Source organism: Lactuca saligna, chromosome 8 (genome assembly GCF_052625555.1).
Source record: "Lactuca saligna cultivar CGN05327 chromosome 8, ASM5262555v1, whole genome shotgun sequence".
Taxonomy (NCBI): Eukaryota; Viridiplantae; Streptophyta; class Magnoliopsida; order Asterales; family Asteraceae; genus Lactuca; species Lactuca saligna.
Genome location: NC_136424.1, coordinates 191,797,338 through 191,814,306, shown reverse-complemented (window position 1 = coordinate 191,814,306; position 16,969 = coordinate 191,797,338). Strand labels below are relative to the sequence as shown.

Sequence of the window (16,969 nt, the reverse complement as noted above, 5' to 3'; positions counted from 1 at the left end):
ATGTACTTTGATCGCTTAAGTAAAGAGTAGAAGTATGTTCTTGAAGTTTTGACCTACATCTCTATGATGCAGTCCTAGTATAGAGTTATTGTATGCTATAATGGCTTCATTGTAATCACCAAAAGTTCTTAAAATTCAACCTCATAACTTGATTGCTTCCAAAATCTTTAGACTTTCTCCATTATCTTCCTTCAAATGACGTCTTTCTATCAGAGACCCCCTGATGGGCTTCATATACTGTCGTTACAAATCAATGGTGTAGGAAGAATATAATGGTGAATATCTGAAAATCTTGGAAGTAAATCAAGTTAAGGGTTGAAGTTTAAGAACCTTAGACGATTACAATGGAAATATAATGCAAAACAATGTAGTATAATGTGGTTAGGTACCTAAGCTTATATAAGGTTGTTAGATATATTCACTTACCCATATATATATATATATATATATATATATATATATATATATATATATATATATATATATATATATATATATATATATATATATATATATATATATTACCTAAATGATTTTTAAGGTTTAAAGTTGGTTGAAACTCAAATTAGTTCAAAAGATAAACAATTTAATTTGCTAGTTATTGCTAATTGAAGATGTTTATATTAAAGATCAAATTATATTTTTTTTAATCTTTATTATATATATTTTTGAGGGGGTCTTTTTTTCTTTTCACCCCGGACCTTTTATATATTTGGATCGGCCCTACACAACTTATTCATATTTATATAAATCTTTAAGTTAGTTTTTTTAAGATTTAAATTGTTAATACTTTATATAATTTTATAATTATATTATCATATCTATATCTTTTAAAATTCAGTAAGTAGCAAAAGTAAATATATACAAATTTTATTCAACTCATTTTAAGCCATACTATGTATTAATTTGGACAAATAACAAACGCGTCTATTTTGTTTCTGTCATCTTTATAATTCTCGATATATTTCATAAATCTATCTCTTAATAAATTAATTATATAAACAAAAAATTACCATTTTAAATAAAAAATAATAATAATAAATCAAGAAAAGAAGTAACAATATTTTCATTTCTTGCAACCAAACTCTGAGTTGTATGCTATGCTAAATATGTTGTTCCAACTGTATTATGAATGCGCCGCATACCGATCACTCACTGTCTATATATACACCCAACCGCACGAGCAATCTTCTTCACGACATATACAACTCCCAACCACTTCCAAAATCCTTCCATTTCTCCGCTGTCACCGGCGTCGGAAACCTAGCGCTCGACATTTCGCCTGAGATCCATTCAATTTAGGAAAGAAAAAGGAGAATATCTAAACGAAATGGTGTGCTTCTGCTTTTTAGTCGACCAAACTCGAAAAGTGAGGCGCTGCAAGCCTGCGGCGGGGCTTTGTTCAAGGTGCGGCGGCGGAGCTAGTGTCGCAGATATGAAGACCGCCACCAGGTTCTGCTATGTTCCGTTCTACTGGAAATCGTGGAAAGCTATTATGTGTACTTTCTGTGGCGCCATTCTTAAAACTTACCAGTGATTTGATTTGATTGATTAGGGCTATAATATACTGAAGAAATCAATTATTTATTGACATCGATTTAAAATCCAATCTCTTGAAGTTTATGAAACATATTTGTTGATTTTATTATTTTCATCACTGTTTAGAATCGTAATCAGCTTCGATAAATTCTAAAGAAATTTGAACTTTGAAGGGGATCTGCTTTTTGTTGTATAAATCCTTGGTTAACCAATAAAGAGGAGTAGATCAACGATGAATTTAGAGTTGGAGTTTTCTTGTGTCAGCTTCAATGGAAGGACTTGAGGTGGATATCAATGGGTTCAGGTTTATGTTTAGAGAAGAAGGAATAGGTGGGTGTAGGGGTATGTGGATCCCAAGTATTTTAGTTATATCTAAAACAATTTTAAGAAATAAATTTAAATGTGAAAAATTCTATTAAGGATAATAATAGTTATTTTATGTCACAAAAATTGCAATATAAAAAAATTGTAAGGACGATGCAAAAAAAAAAAAAAAAAAAAAAAAAAAAAAAAAAAAAAAAAAAAATTAACAACAAACATGTAATTTATGCAAACCAAAAAAGTAGATTTCAATAATTTGTTAGTCTTTATTTCTATATGGATAGACTATATAGCAAGGTTCTAAAAAGCGCAATGCGTGACTTGGTGGCGAGGTCAAAGTTAAGTTATGCTAAATCTTGGCGACCCATGATGTTTTTCAAGGTGTGATTATTTTATATACATTAAAAAAGATAAATCATATAATTATTGAATTGTATCAAATATATGAAGTTTTTAGAAGTGTTATATTAATATTTAATATAAAAAAATTAACAAAAACTCAATTATTTTAGGCCCGATAAAAAAAAAAGAAAAAAAAAGAAAAAAAATCAAAAAAATTTGCGCCTTAAAAAAAACTCGCGCCATAATGCGATAAGATACACCTTGACACGTTATTTGAGCGTCAAACTTAACAAATCCACTTTGAATGTTTTCGTAGCGGCTACACCACGCTTTGCGCCATGGCACGCCTTGAGGTGCACCATGACGCACTTTTTAGAACCATGCTATATAGTCTAACAGATAACGTGTGATCCCTTTTTGCTACAATAATAATATTATAACTATAAAACAAGGTTTGTGTAGAGTATAATTTAATAATAATTAATGAGTCAAACTTTTATAACATCTTTTAATAAAGACTTTTTTTTGTTAAAATCAGATTATTAATCTCATATAGACTTGTTGCTGATAAAAGGAAGACCGATAAAGACATAATGATTTACAACAATAAAAATGAAAAATCATAATAATTTAGTTTAAAAGATAAAATAAAAGTCGTCATTAATACATTCCATTGTATAATAAGTTCTGTTTGACTTTGGCTGAATAATCCCACTTAATTGATTTTTTTTTTCTTTTGGGTTTTTAAAACAAAAAAGTAGTTAGGTTTAATTGAACCAAAACCATTAAATGCACAACCATGGTAATAAAGGAAGACACCATGAAAGTTGGACACTTGATGATGTCTTTCTTCATCACCATCATTGTGGCAAAAATAAATTCAATTACCTAAACATATTTAATTCATACCAAGTGGGAATTCAACCGGTTTTTAATTTTTTTTTTTTTTTTTTTTTTTTTTTTTTGTATATTTATATAACGACCACAATGGTCCAAGTTTTTATAGAATCATGGATCGTCTCTTTCATACGAAGCAAAATTAAAACGACAAAAAGCATATCTAAGATGGATATTATAGTTTCTTGTGTGGGTTCATGTTTTTAGAAAATTCATTAAAATAGAAAAAAATGCTAAAGTGAAAACAAAAACAAGTTGTAAGATGGAAATATTAATTCTTCGGGTTATGTAAGTAACTATTTTTTTTTTTTTGAATTAATATATTTCTAAATTACCACCTATGTTTCCAGTGAGACTTGAACTCCTGATATCTCAATTGTGAGAGTCACTCCTTACCACTAAGACAAAAACCTTTTGTTAACTGGGATCCAATGCGGTTTTCAACTTAAGTCTGATAAAGAGATGATGCAACGGGTACTACATGGTGAGGGTGACGTAAGATTAGCTAGATGAATATTCTATCTCTAAACATAAGAGGCATTGGTGAACCCATAAGTAGAATGGGTGAATAGGTTGAAGAAAGATTTTGACCTAATGTTTTGTGGAATTCAAGAAATGGGGGGGGGGGGGGGGGGGTGTTTCAATTCGGTAAAGAGACATGTGGAGTGACTTAATTTTGTTTTCCGGTAATGCCACATCTACTGCTTTTAGCAGATTTATAACATGAGAGGTAGGTGATATACCTATTTGCGCTAAGATGGTAAAATAAATGAGTAAATTAGATAGAATCCTTATATGTCCAAGCTTCCCAAGGGGTTTCCCTTCTGCTTATGTTGTTTCTCTCCTTTGTGAACATACCCATTTACCAATCATTCTTAGAAGTTTGATTTTGGATTTTGGTCCTCTTCCATTTCGGTTTTCAATTCATGGTTGCTTCAAGATGACATTGAAGTTGTCATAAAAAATTCTCCATCATCCTATGTATCTAAAGGAGGGGGAAAGGTCGATCTTAATTTTATGGAAAAGCTGAGACATCTAAAGAATGACTTAAAAGCTTGAAGATTTAAAGAAACCCACATAGAAAAAGAGGAGCTTCTAATGCTAAAAAATAAAATTGATGATCTTGACAAGCTAGCTGACCATACACCATTATCAGATCATGAAAATAATGAGAGAACCGGTCATAAAAAATCCTTGACATGGAAACTATAATTAAACTAGACCTAAAGCAAAAAAAATCGGATAAAATGGTTGGTTGATGGCGATAAAAATACCATATTCTTTCACGGGATAATGAGTAATAAAAATAAGAAGAACAAGATAAATGAGCTTCTAATAAATGGAGAGTGGGTGACTAAAGTTAACCATCTAAAACTTCAAACATGGAGTTTCTTCAATTTGAAATTCACTGAATGCTTCCAGATCGACTAAAACTTGTCAACCACAATTTCAAGAAAATTTCACTTGAAGGCTGTATTTTTCTGGAGCAGGACTTCGAGTTGATTGAGGTGAATAATTCAATCTGAGAATGTGGCAGTGAAAAGGCGCCTGGGTCGGATGCGTATACGTTTAAATTATGTAAGAAGTATTGGACTTTGTTTAAAGACGATATAATGAGATTTATGAAATAGTTTCATAGATACAGGTCCCTTTCTCATGGATACAATTCCTCTTTTATCACACTAGCCCCAAAAAATAAAAGATCCTCTTCTCTCTCTCTCTCTCTTTTTTTTTTTTCTCTCTCTCTCTCTCTCTGTCAATGAATTTCGCCCAATTAGTCAAATTGACTACAACCCATGCGAATATAAAGCTCCTCTAACACTTCTGATGACCAAACAACCCATGCAACGAACACTACCATCTTCCTGCCATCGCTCCCCTCCTAGCAAAAACAATGCTTGAACCTAAAAGTTCTTCCATAAACAACTCCGCTCCTACAGAGCAAATACTATAACCACTTAACCCTAACGATTACTAGATAACTAACTCGTTGAATCCAGACCATATACCTTCCACACAATTCCCTTGAACCGATCTCGACCAAACCCAAAATATCAAACGAATATATTGGAACCCGCTACACCAGATACAAACCCTCAATAACCCATTAATAATTCAAGGGATGCAACAGATATAAATCAATTCTCGAAAATATACCCCAACGATAACAGAGCAATAAACCAAAGATAATGCTTACCCAAATCATTATCAATTCCCAAGCAACATGAATACTAATAACAACCGAAAAGAATACAAAAGATAACATGCCCATAAAATCACCCGACGGAGCATGGACCTTCCCTATCTGACACTGCAATAACCGACTCCTCTCTGTTGGGGCTCCCGCCTTACCCTCACAACTATTAGAGATCTGCAAAATAGTTGGAGCAGGCGAACTCAATGTTCCTCTCCGTTCTCCTCGAATAGGTGGCCCTCCTATAGCCCACTTGATCGCAGAGAAAACATAACGGGCTTTCCCCTAAGGACAATCCCTGCTGACATGATCAATCCTACTACACTTGTAGCAACCCATACCCCTGGAACGATAAACTCCATCATTGTAAAACCCGATTTTGAATGTATCAATCGAAATCACTATAATTGTTGCGAAATCCCAATCAAGTGAATGCCACAAATCGTAAATATGAAATAAGAACACGGTGATGAATCTTCAATGCACACTATATTGATAATAGTCTAGTACATAATGTGACATCCCCATTTTCTAGGCCAGAAAAGGCCGATTTTGTTTATGCTTTATAAAAATCAGAGTATCTCTTTTAATAAAAATATTGTGGAATTTGTTCCTAGTAAAACATGATAAATACGTTATCAAAGCATTTCTGAAGAAAAGTATTTTTATTCATTTTAAAACATTTGGGATGTCATTGTCAATACAGAAACATAAACATAAACATAACTTACATTCATTATCACTAGTGATTTACATCTCCTTAATCACTCAGTGTAATGTGACAGCATAACAACACCTGTGATATAAATAAACTGAGTGAGTCAGGTTGGGAAACCTGGTGAGTACATAGGGTTTTCAACCCACAATTATATAATTATTATATTTATATAATCAAGTAATAAACCCAATTACCCATCCCCATTAACTTCTTTACTCTTAAGGATCTACCCTAAGAATCATCTATTCCTCATTCATTCATTCCTAACGATCATCCTAAGGAATCGGCACAAAGTCCATTGTTGCCACAGTTTACACAACGGGCACTAAGTCTGCATAGTCGCCAAGGTTTAGGCATCAAGTCTGCATGATCACCAAGGTTTAGGCATCAAGTCTCATGATCGCCAAGGTTTAGGCATCAAGTCTGCATGATCACCAAGGTTTGGGCATCAAGTCTGCATGATCACCAAGGTTTAGAGTACACCGAGTGAACACATCGTTCACAACACTTACAGGTTGCGAACTTGCTAGTGTTCCACTGGACTGTCTAAATAATCCATGTTTGTCATCCATACTCTGTTGAATGACAGAGCCATCGTTTGGGAAAAGGCTTCTCACATTGTCTACCTCTCACCCTCACCTTGTGGTCTATAACACCTCTCAAATCATCATCCAACTCATATTCCATCTATTACATCTACCCATGTTTTACCCCAACATTATCGTAGATATAAAATACATATACAGTTTAAATCATTTAAAACATGTATAAAATCGTTCATTCAGCATAGATAGGAAGTATTTAGATAATATGCACACATAGCACGTATAACATACTTCATATCTTTGTGTAAGATGAAAGTAACCATGCACTCACCTGGAAAGGTGGTGACTCGGTACTCGGACGACACTTCGTTACTCTTAAAACGATTTCCCTCGACAAAACCTAGTATCATTACCACTAGGGTTTAGTTCAGTATTCACCAAGACTAATTTAATAGTCTAATTATTATTATTATTATTATATAAGCATTAAACAACACTATATAACTCATAATAATAGCCCAAATAACTATTTTAAGGACCTAATAACATTACTATAATTATTTGAAAGCTATATTAAAAATTGCATAGGCGTAGCTCACTTACAACGGATTTTAAAGAAAATCGGGCTTCGCTTGGAGTAGCGTTTCGAAACCGAAAGACCCTTTTTCTCGGGACTCCGGGAGCCTCGGGGCTTCCCTCGGGTGCTAGGCGTTTTACCTAGGGTTTAGGGGGGCTTACGGGAGCTAGAGAGACAAAGTATTTAGAGAGAGAAAGAGAATTGGTGCATTTTCCTCGGAGCATCTCACAGCTATTTATAGGCCGGAGCTGCTGGTATCGCGTTGCGTTCCTCGGACCTGCACAGGGTGCTCCTCGGACGCATGGCGTTCAGCGAGTCTACGCAGGGTGTAGCTTCGGATCAGGTTGACAGATGGCGCGGCTTCGGTGGGGCGACGTGGAGCTTCCGAGACCAAGCGAGTCTGAACGCGGGGCGTTCCTTCTACGCAATGCGTATGCGAGGAGTGATGTGTTCGTCATCCGATGCGAGACATGGTCAGCAAGCGATGACCCAGATCGAGCCACGTCATCGGTTTCGCTATAGGCTTCGCAAATTCAAATGCAAACTTTAAAAATTCATAACTTTCGCGTACGAGCTCCGTTTTCGATGTTCTTTATATCCATGCATAGGCGGGAACGTACTCTACAACTTTTGTTTAGACTCAGTCGGCTAATTTTGACTTTATTTTGAATTTTATACTTTTAACAGGTAGGGACAAGATTGATCCGTTAAAAATCCAAAACTTCTTCATCCGAAGTCCGTTTTCGTCTGTCTTTTTATCATTACGCTACAAATAATGAGATCTTCGATTCTCGTTTAGGTTGTGTCGGCCAAAAACCACTCGATCTAATGTTCGTACTTCGGTTTGTACACTGCTAAGCCAAAACTTCGAAGTTAGATTTGGGCGTTCTTTTTATGGATGCTCTCGGTTTAACATATTTTACGACTTTCGTTTAGATCGCTAAGGCTAAAAATCGCTCTATCATAAATTCACTAGTTACGCTTCCCGGTATCGTGCCGGTTCCGTCGCGAAACTTCGACGAGTCATAACTTCTTCGTTATAACTCGGATTTCGGCGTTCTTTATATGTACGAAACCTTGTGACATATTCTACAACTTGGTTAAGATTATTTATTCTAAATAATCTTTTGTCGAAAAGTCATTTTCGACCCCTATTATCTCTAAATTGACTAGCTTGGATCTACGGGCGTTACATATAAGATCCACAATTACTCTCTCGGTTCTCTGTTTCTCTCTCAGTTCTTGAAAAAAACCACACCCTAGAATAGGTTGATAACAAACATTTTATACCTAATACCTAGTTACAAAGGCCCAGCCCAATAACCCAACCGAAATCACATGGTGATTTCGGTCCAAACACTACCAAGAACTTAGAGAATTCGGTCCATGTAACATCCTGTTATTTTTTTTTATCTTGTAAACTCAACCCTAGTCAACCAAAGTCAAATGTGGGTCAACTAAGGTCCTTTTTATTGTTTGGGTTTTTATTTAGGTCATAATAATAACCTTTGCTTGTTAAAAATCCTTACAATACTTGTAATTGAATTTAGAAGGAAAAGGCTTAAAAACGTAAACTTTCGCATCTTCCTCCTTTCCCTTTTGCCTCAGACCGCATACGAGGGCCACAAACCCTCAGGCCGTGAACGAGGCTGTAATCAGGCTTCAGCCGCAAACTCATCAGATCTTATTGCCTCAGAAACAAAACCTTATCTCATTAGGGCACGTTCTCGGTCGCAAACCGCCTTCGGACCGTAAATGCTAGCCGACCTCGGACCACAAACGAGGTTCACGGCCGTGAACCTCTCGGATCGTACACCCTCGCATATATATATATATATATATATATATATATATATATATATATATATATATATATATATATATATGTGTGTGTGTGTGTGTGTGTATATATATATATATATATATATATATATATATATATATATATATATATATTGTAACGACCCAATTTTGACGCCCAAAAATTTCATTTAAAATAAATGGTTTGTAAAATATTTGTAGTAAAGCATCATCCGATCATATCATTTCATAAAACATATCTCGTGTCTGAAAACCCAAAACATGAAAATAATAATAATGTCAGAGTATAATCCTAGAACATCTCATAATGCGGAAGTCCAATGTGTGTGTGTATGATGTGCCGCTACCGCGCCAGATCCTTCCCTTTCGTTGAAGAGGTACCTGAAACCAAAACTGAAAACTGTAAGCACGAAGCTTAGTGAGTTCCCCCACCGTACCACATACCAAATAACCACATAACGTACATATATTGTCAGGCATATCTGGGTGCCCGACCTACCCCTTCAGTCCTCTCGACTGGATATTGACTAGCATATCTGGGTGTTGGTCTCCCCTTCGGTCCTCTCGACCGGATACTGGGGACGATTTCACCCCTACCATTACCACATAACATGTATCATATAATCTATCTAGCATGGATGGGCATATTTGCCCCTTCGGTCCTATCAACCGGTAAGTTGGGGACTATCTCCCCTACTGTCACTAGCACATAGCATCATATCATACTAGCACATAAACATAACACATGTAGTAGCAGCCCTAGATGAATATCACAGAGACAGTCATCTAATCATACAACTCCTACTAGTGGGTCGGCATTGTGGCCTTAGACCCACTGCTACTAGAAGGTAACTCACCTTGAAAAGTGGCTGCTGAAAGTCTGCTTGCTAAGCGCCTGACTGCTGAATCGGAAATCCTCCGGCTAGAAATCATGAACATAGATTAGCCACTCATACACACCCTTTGGTTAGATGACTGACCCACCCCAGGTCCATGGTCAACTCCTTGGTCAAAGTCAACTTCCAGTTGACTGGACTCGCCGAGTCATGGCACCGACTCGCTGAGTCCTTCTCCCACTAACCCGGTCCCACTTTACAAGTCCCTTTTCTCACTCACTGAGTCACTCTTAACTCACTACTTGGGACGATAGAACCGGCTTGCGATCCGACTCGCTGAGTCCATGCGAGCAGACCTCCCACTCGCTTCCAAATCCTCACCAGAGCATCCTTTATGAGGATTTGGGTTTATGGGACTATTGTAATACGTTAGATTGCTAATTCCGCGTGCAAATACGAAGGGTTGGACCTTCAACAACTAAACCCCTCTTACTCAGTAACTGCTTCATCTGACTCGCTGAGTTTGAAGAACAACTCGCCGAGTACCAGGCAATCTTCATAGGACTCTCCGAGTTGTTCATCCAACTCACCGAGTCTAAGGCCATCTTCAAAGAACTCGCCGAGTTCCACTTTGGGACTCGCTGAGTCCTTTGATCCATTTCCCATATAGACCAAATCTGAGACATGCAACGCTTCAAAACCATAGATCTATGTTCCTAGGGCATGCTTATCACGTAAAGTTGCAAACGTTACATGCATGCATCGCCCCACAAGCTCCAAAAGGCAAATCCAAGCTCTTTATGAGGTCATACACCCAATGGGGACCTCAATCACTTCAACCACAAAAACTTTAGGCTTCTAGTACATCCACAATGTCTAGGTCTGAAGTCCTTTCGGATCATTAAGCACAAATACATGGAGTTTGGTGTTTTAGGGCTTGAAAACCACCAATTTGGGACAAAAATGGTATCTAATGACCTAGTGATCAAGGTAGGAACTTTTCTACCTGAATGGAAGCTTCTCACAGTGTAGGTTTCGGATCTACTCCCTTCCGTGCACTCTTCAACCTCCTCCTTCTTCTTCTAAGCTCCAAACTTCCTTCACCAAGTAAAAATCACACACAAGAACAATATGGGAGCTAGGGTCTCTCACTACAGCTCTATGGAAGTGTTAGGGACAAGGGAGGCCGAGTTAGTGTGCTTAAATAGGGTGCCAACACTCGGGTTAGGGTTTTTGCCTAAACAGGGCCTACTCACCGAGTCGGGGAACCAACTCGCCGAGTCCAAGGCTCAGACCTCGCGTCTCATCTTGCTCCTACTATATATATTCATTTCAGACGATTTTTCCTCACTTTTTACACATTCAAACACAATTCCAAGCTATTTTCTCTCAAGTATCATCAGCCAAGAACACGAAGAACAACCTCTCTCCTCAAGAACATGCTATAATCATCCCTTCTCATCATATTCAAGCAATAATCACTAGTTCTTCACAAGATCTAATAGGTACCATTTCTTGATCTTGTTAACACTTCAAGAATACCTTTCAATCTTCTTAGATTAGATTGACACCCGTTAATTTCGTCTACTTTTCACGAAGAACACAAAGAACACAAAGAACAAGCACCTAAAAACCTTTGAATCTTCTTAGAATCTATTTAAGATCATCAAGTGTTCATCTTTCCTCAAGAACTTCTAGCTGTGAACACCTTCAGGGTCGTGAACCCTTCAAGCTAGGTTCTTGAACACCCCTCTCATGTCCATGAACACATATCAACTTCCTTTTTAGCTTCTAACACTCCAATTGTAAGTTATACTTACAAATTACCCTGTTTTTCAATCATTCCTATGATTATATTTGCTAATTGGTTGCATATATACTATACAAATTGCTATATAGGGCTTGTTGTGCTATGGGATTTCACTCATGTGTCTAGACATCCTATATCAATTCTTCATTTGAATCACCCTCCAAAAGGTGAGTTCACACCTCCATATTTTCATAGTTTTTACTGTTTTAGGGGGGGGGGGGGGGGAGGATATAAGTCGAACACAAGGATTTTGTGTTACAAGCAAATAGTTTCAAAATATCTTACCAAAAGTGGATTTCATTTTTATAAAAGCAAAATGTTTCAAATTGTTTTAAAATGACATCAAGTAATGAAAATTATTTCAAAAGGTTAAATTCTTTAAATGATTTATAAAATTATGTTTTTCCCCAAAAATCATATATATATATATATATATATATATATATATATATATATATATATATATATATATATATATATATATATATATATATATATATATAAGATTTAAAAGGCTTAGGACTGATAACGCACTGTGAATTCTTTTCCTTGTTAGGATGTGGGCTTAAGTATCGGTTATTTGTCTTAATGTCGTTTAAATTTTACTTATATATATATATATATATATATATATATATATATATATATATATATATATATATAATTGTATATATGTATATAAATATTAAAGGTTATTTCATTTAGTTTCAATACCCTTTGTAACATGTCAAGCAAGGGGTTGCATTCATGATAGTTAATACCAATTCAGAAAGTACATATAAATTATAATAGGTATAATTTATGATTCATAGAACATTAATTCACGAACCAAGTATACTAGAGTACACTGTTTTACAAGAACAAGGGTTGATACAAAACTAATCAAGAGTATACAGCTTTCAAATACATGTTAAGAATACTAATTTAGAAACCTTCTATCAATCATTATTTTAGAATGATTGGGTTTTGACTTATATTATACACGTAACGTCTATATGCTTTTATGACTCATTTGATTCAGGTTGTTTAATTCATTTAAACAACATAGTTAAAGTCCTTACATTATAACCAGAATCTCCAGTCGGGGGATCGAAACAAGTGTGTATAGATCTATATTGGGATTGACAACCCTACACTAAGACTGCTAGCTACAGTCATGCATACACGCCTACGAGTGACAGTTGTTATAAACAACTTTTAATGCCTTCAAAGCATTGTTTCAGTCCATTTAGTCTCAGTATGGTTATAATAACTCGTTAAAAATATATTAACAATACGGTTAGTGTTTAATTAACTAAACATGAGTACATTTTAAAAGTACCAGTTTACCAAAATATAGTTTACAATATTACATCTCAGTATTCAATAACAGTTGGTGAAGCCAATCACCCTCAATTTTACAGTTTATACAAAAAGGATACAAAAATAGAACACTGGTTTGCAAATAGAATGGTTTTCTGTGATTAAAACTACTTTTCTTATACAACAGAAAATATAGGATTTTCTGGAATAGTTTACATACTCAAGAAATAGAAAACATACTTTCAAACATAAATACTCATGCACTCACTCAACTTTATGTTAATACTCTCTTTTCAAATTACTTGTATTCTTAGGGAATCAGTAGACAGGTACTCCCCGAGCTTTTGAGAAGATGGAACTATTTTTGAGTCATATCTTTTTCTTTTGTATAAACTATTTTGGTGTCGATATACATTGATTGAACACGTGTAAAAACTTATACATATTAATGCAATGGTTGTTTGTAGAAACTTGTATTTACAATCTATCGTTACTAATTATATCCTATATCTCTTATCCCTATTCTCGCATAGATATCAATGGTTGGATTCCATCTACCCGGAGACCCGTACTTTCCCAATTAGGGAAATGGAGGATGGCTCGACGATGAGCCAGAAGAGAATCCTGAAATTCCCTTAGATGACAATTTTGTAGAAAATTTTCCTAAAGATACTAATTCCGAATCAGAAGCCTATAATCCACCACAAGTTGCCCAAAATCCCAATCCACGACAAAACTTCCAAGGCCCAACGCCTCTGTGGGCGATAAACTTAGAAAGGTGGAGTAACGAACACGGTCAGAACCATCCTTACCAAGGAGACGGAATCTTCTACAATTTGGACACAGGAGGCTCAGCATACAGAGCCCTCCCAGTGTTAGTTTGTCGTGTGGCGCGTAACAATGAACAAGAAAGAGCTGTTATGGACCGAGACATGTAGGTTGATGTTACTATAGGATTCAACACCGTTCACATTCGTAACTTAGAAGACAATCATAATGCAACAAGGAATCGTACAAATTTCTTGATGAGAGAACTAGTGGCATCCCAAGCCGAAGTTAGTGAACTGCGAGAACGACAAATAGCACAAGACAAGCGTATGTAGGAAATAGAATGTCAGCTAGCTAAATCCAGGGCCGAACCTAGTAGGAAGTAGATTATACTATACTCATTTACTAATTACTCTTTTGGTTATAGTTAAGTCTACGGATATGTTCTAGCGTTATTTTTCATATCTTTCAGTACGACCGTGAAAATTTCATTTTCGGTAAGTCGGTTTGGTGTCGATAATTTTCCTAGTATTGGGGTATAATGTAGACCTACTTTAAGGTCAAGTTTTCCAGACTCTATGTACTCATTATACCAATATAATCGACATGCATTTCCATACTCTTTGAAAAATAGACACTTAATTCCCTATTATCCTATTGCAAGTTATACTTGCAGTAGACTTCTATTCCCAATTCCTTACAAGATTCATATTGAACTAAGTGTTTTGGTTTAGAGATATCATATTCATGTTCATTCTTGATATCTGACTATCTTTTCATATTATAATTCTTAAAGTGAAAGATGCCTCCTCAGAGAAACCCAAGGCGTGTCAATGTTAATGAAGCGCTAACACCACCTCTACCACCAACTCCTCAATTTGATGATGCCATGCTTCATGCGGCGGTCACAGCAGCCATTGTAGCTGCTATGTCACATATATACACCACTGTCACTAGTGGATCGGGGAGTGGCGCACACCCTTCCAATTAGGGAGATTGTTACGGGCACCATCGGGAGTGCACCTACAAGGACTTTTCAAATGCCAAACCCAATACCTTTAACGGGACTGGAGGAGTGATGGCATTAAGACAATGGATCGAGAAAATAGGAGCAGTTTTCGAGATTTGCTCCTGTCTGGAAAGTATCAAGGTTTAGTTCGCTATTTGTACCTGTGCTGATAGAGCTCTAACATGGTCGAACGACCATGTTAAGTCACTAACTCTAGTAGTGGCTAATTCTATAAGTTGGGAGAACTTAAAGACCATGTTGATGCGACAATACTGTCCGCATGGTGAAATTCAGAAGCTCGAGCAAGAGCTGTGGAGTCTTACTATGTTTGGTTCAGACATAACAACCTGCACAAATTGATTATGTGACTTAGCAATCCTATGTCCATAAATGGTTGCTTTGGAGAGCAAAAATATTGAAAGGTACATTTGGGGGTTGTCGCCCTAGATTCAGGAAAGTATCATTGATTCTAGGCCTATTACCTTTGACAGTGCCAAAGAGCTGGCACAGTCCCTTATCGACCATGGATCCCATCAAAACTCAGTGGTTACTGCTACAGAACAACCCAAGGGCAACAACAACAACAACAACAACAATGGATGGAATAAGAGAAAAGGGAAATCTTCTCAGGAACCCGCAAAGAAGCAACAATTACTGGTGGTTCATGTTGTTACTGTACCTACTACTGTTTCTACTAACCATGCACCAGGTAAGCCTTACGCTGGTAATCTCCTCAAATGCAACAAGTGCAATTACCACCACAACAGAAATTGTCGGGAAATGCAGTGTCGTAACTGCAATAGGAAATGGCATATTGCCTAATTATTTAAATCACCACCCGAACCAATTAATCAAGTTCCTGCCGCTGGAGTAGGTCAAGCATGTTATGGATGCAGTGAGGTAGGGCATTTAAAAAGAGATTGTCCAAAAGCTGTAAATGTCGGTGGAGTTGGGAGGATCCTAGCAATGGGTCACGAAGAAGTTGTGGCAGACCCTGCGGTAGTCACGGGTACATTTCTTCTCAACAATACTTATGCATGCATTCTATTTGATTGTGGTGCTGAGAGGAGCTTCGTGAGCCATAATTTCAAACACTTGCTAAATCAAAACTCCCAACCACTAAATCAAACTTTCACAATCGAAATGGCTAACGGGAAATCCAAATACACCAATGATATATACATAGGATGTATCCTTACCTTGAATAACTTTTCCTTCCCAATAGACCTTATGACAGTCTCTATCAAAAGTTTTGACGTCATTATTAGTATGGATTGGTTGTGCTCTAACCATGCCGACATCCTATGTTATGAAAGGGCTATTCGCCTGAACTTGCCAACAAACAAAACTCTTATCATTTATGGCGACAAACCAGGAATGAACCTTCAGATCATTTCGTGTATCAAGGCACAAAAGTATCTTCGCAAGGAGTATTGTGCTTTATTAGCTCATGTGGTAAACAAAAAGCAAGAAGTGAAAGACATCGCGAGCATTCCTGAGGTCTGTAATTTTCCCAACATTTGTCTCGACGATCTTCCAAGAGTGCCTCCTGGACGTCAAGTCGAATTCAGAATCGACTTAATCCCTGGATCTACCCCAGTAGCTAAACCCCCCCATCTTCTTGCACCTTCTGAAATGAAGGAATTATCTAGGTAGCTGAACGAACTCCTTAGAAAGGGTTTCATAAGACCAAGCTTCTCACCCTGGGGAGCATCGATTTTGTTCGTGAAGAAAAAGGATGGATCATTCCGTATGTGCATAGACTACCGTGAGCTAAACAAACTAACCATCAAGAATCGTTATCCTCTACCTCACATTGATGATCTGTTCGACCAACTTCAAGGTGCGAGCTACTTCTCAAAAATAGACTTGAGATCCGGGTATCATCAATTACGGATTTTGGAGGAGGACATGCCCAAAATCGCGTTTAGAACTCATTATGGTTATTATTAGTTCATAGTGATGTATTTCAGATTGACGAATGCACCTGCTGTGTTCATGGACTTAATGAAGAGAGTGTGTCGTCCATTCCTAGACAAATTCTTCATAGTCTTCATTGACGACAACCTTATCTACTCAAGAAGTGAAGAGGAGCATGGCCAACATCTTCGTCAAGTATTGCAAACTCTCAGAACAGAGAAACTCTATGTGAAGTTCGCAAAATGTGAATTTAGGATCAGAAAGGTAGATTTCCCGGGTCACGTGGACCCTTCCAAAATCAAGGCAATTGAGAACTAGTCAGCACCCAAACACCTACATAACTCCGCCAATTCTTAGGTATTACTGGCTA

General features: G+C 36.7%; 1 protein-coding gene across 1 annotated transcript; it reads left to right on the top strand.

The window, feature by feature from the left end:
- The first annotated feature begins 1,186 nt into the window (after positions 1–1,186).
- Positions 1,187–1,958, top strand: LOC145011606 (uncharacterized). Its single transcript, XM_078970346.1, has one exon. It carries the CDS (start codon positions 1,331–1,333, stop codon positions 1,535–1,537), a length of 207 nt encoding a protein of 68 aa, XP_078826472.1. The 5' UTR covers positions 1,187–1,330; the 3' UTR covers positions 1,538–1,958.
- Positions 1,959–16,969: the final 15,011 nt, after the last annotated feature.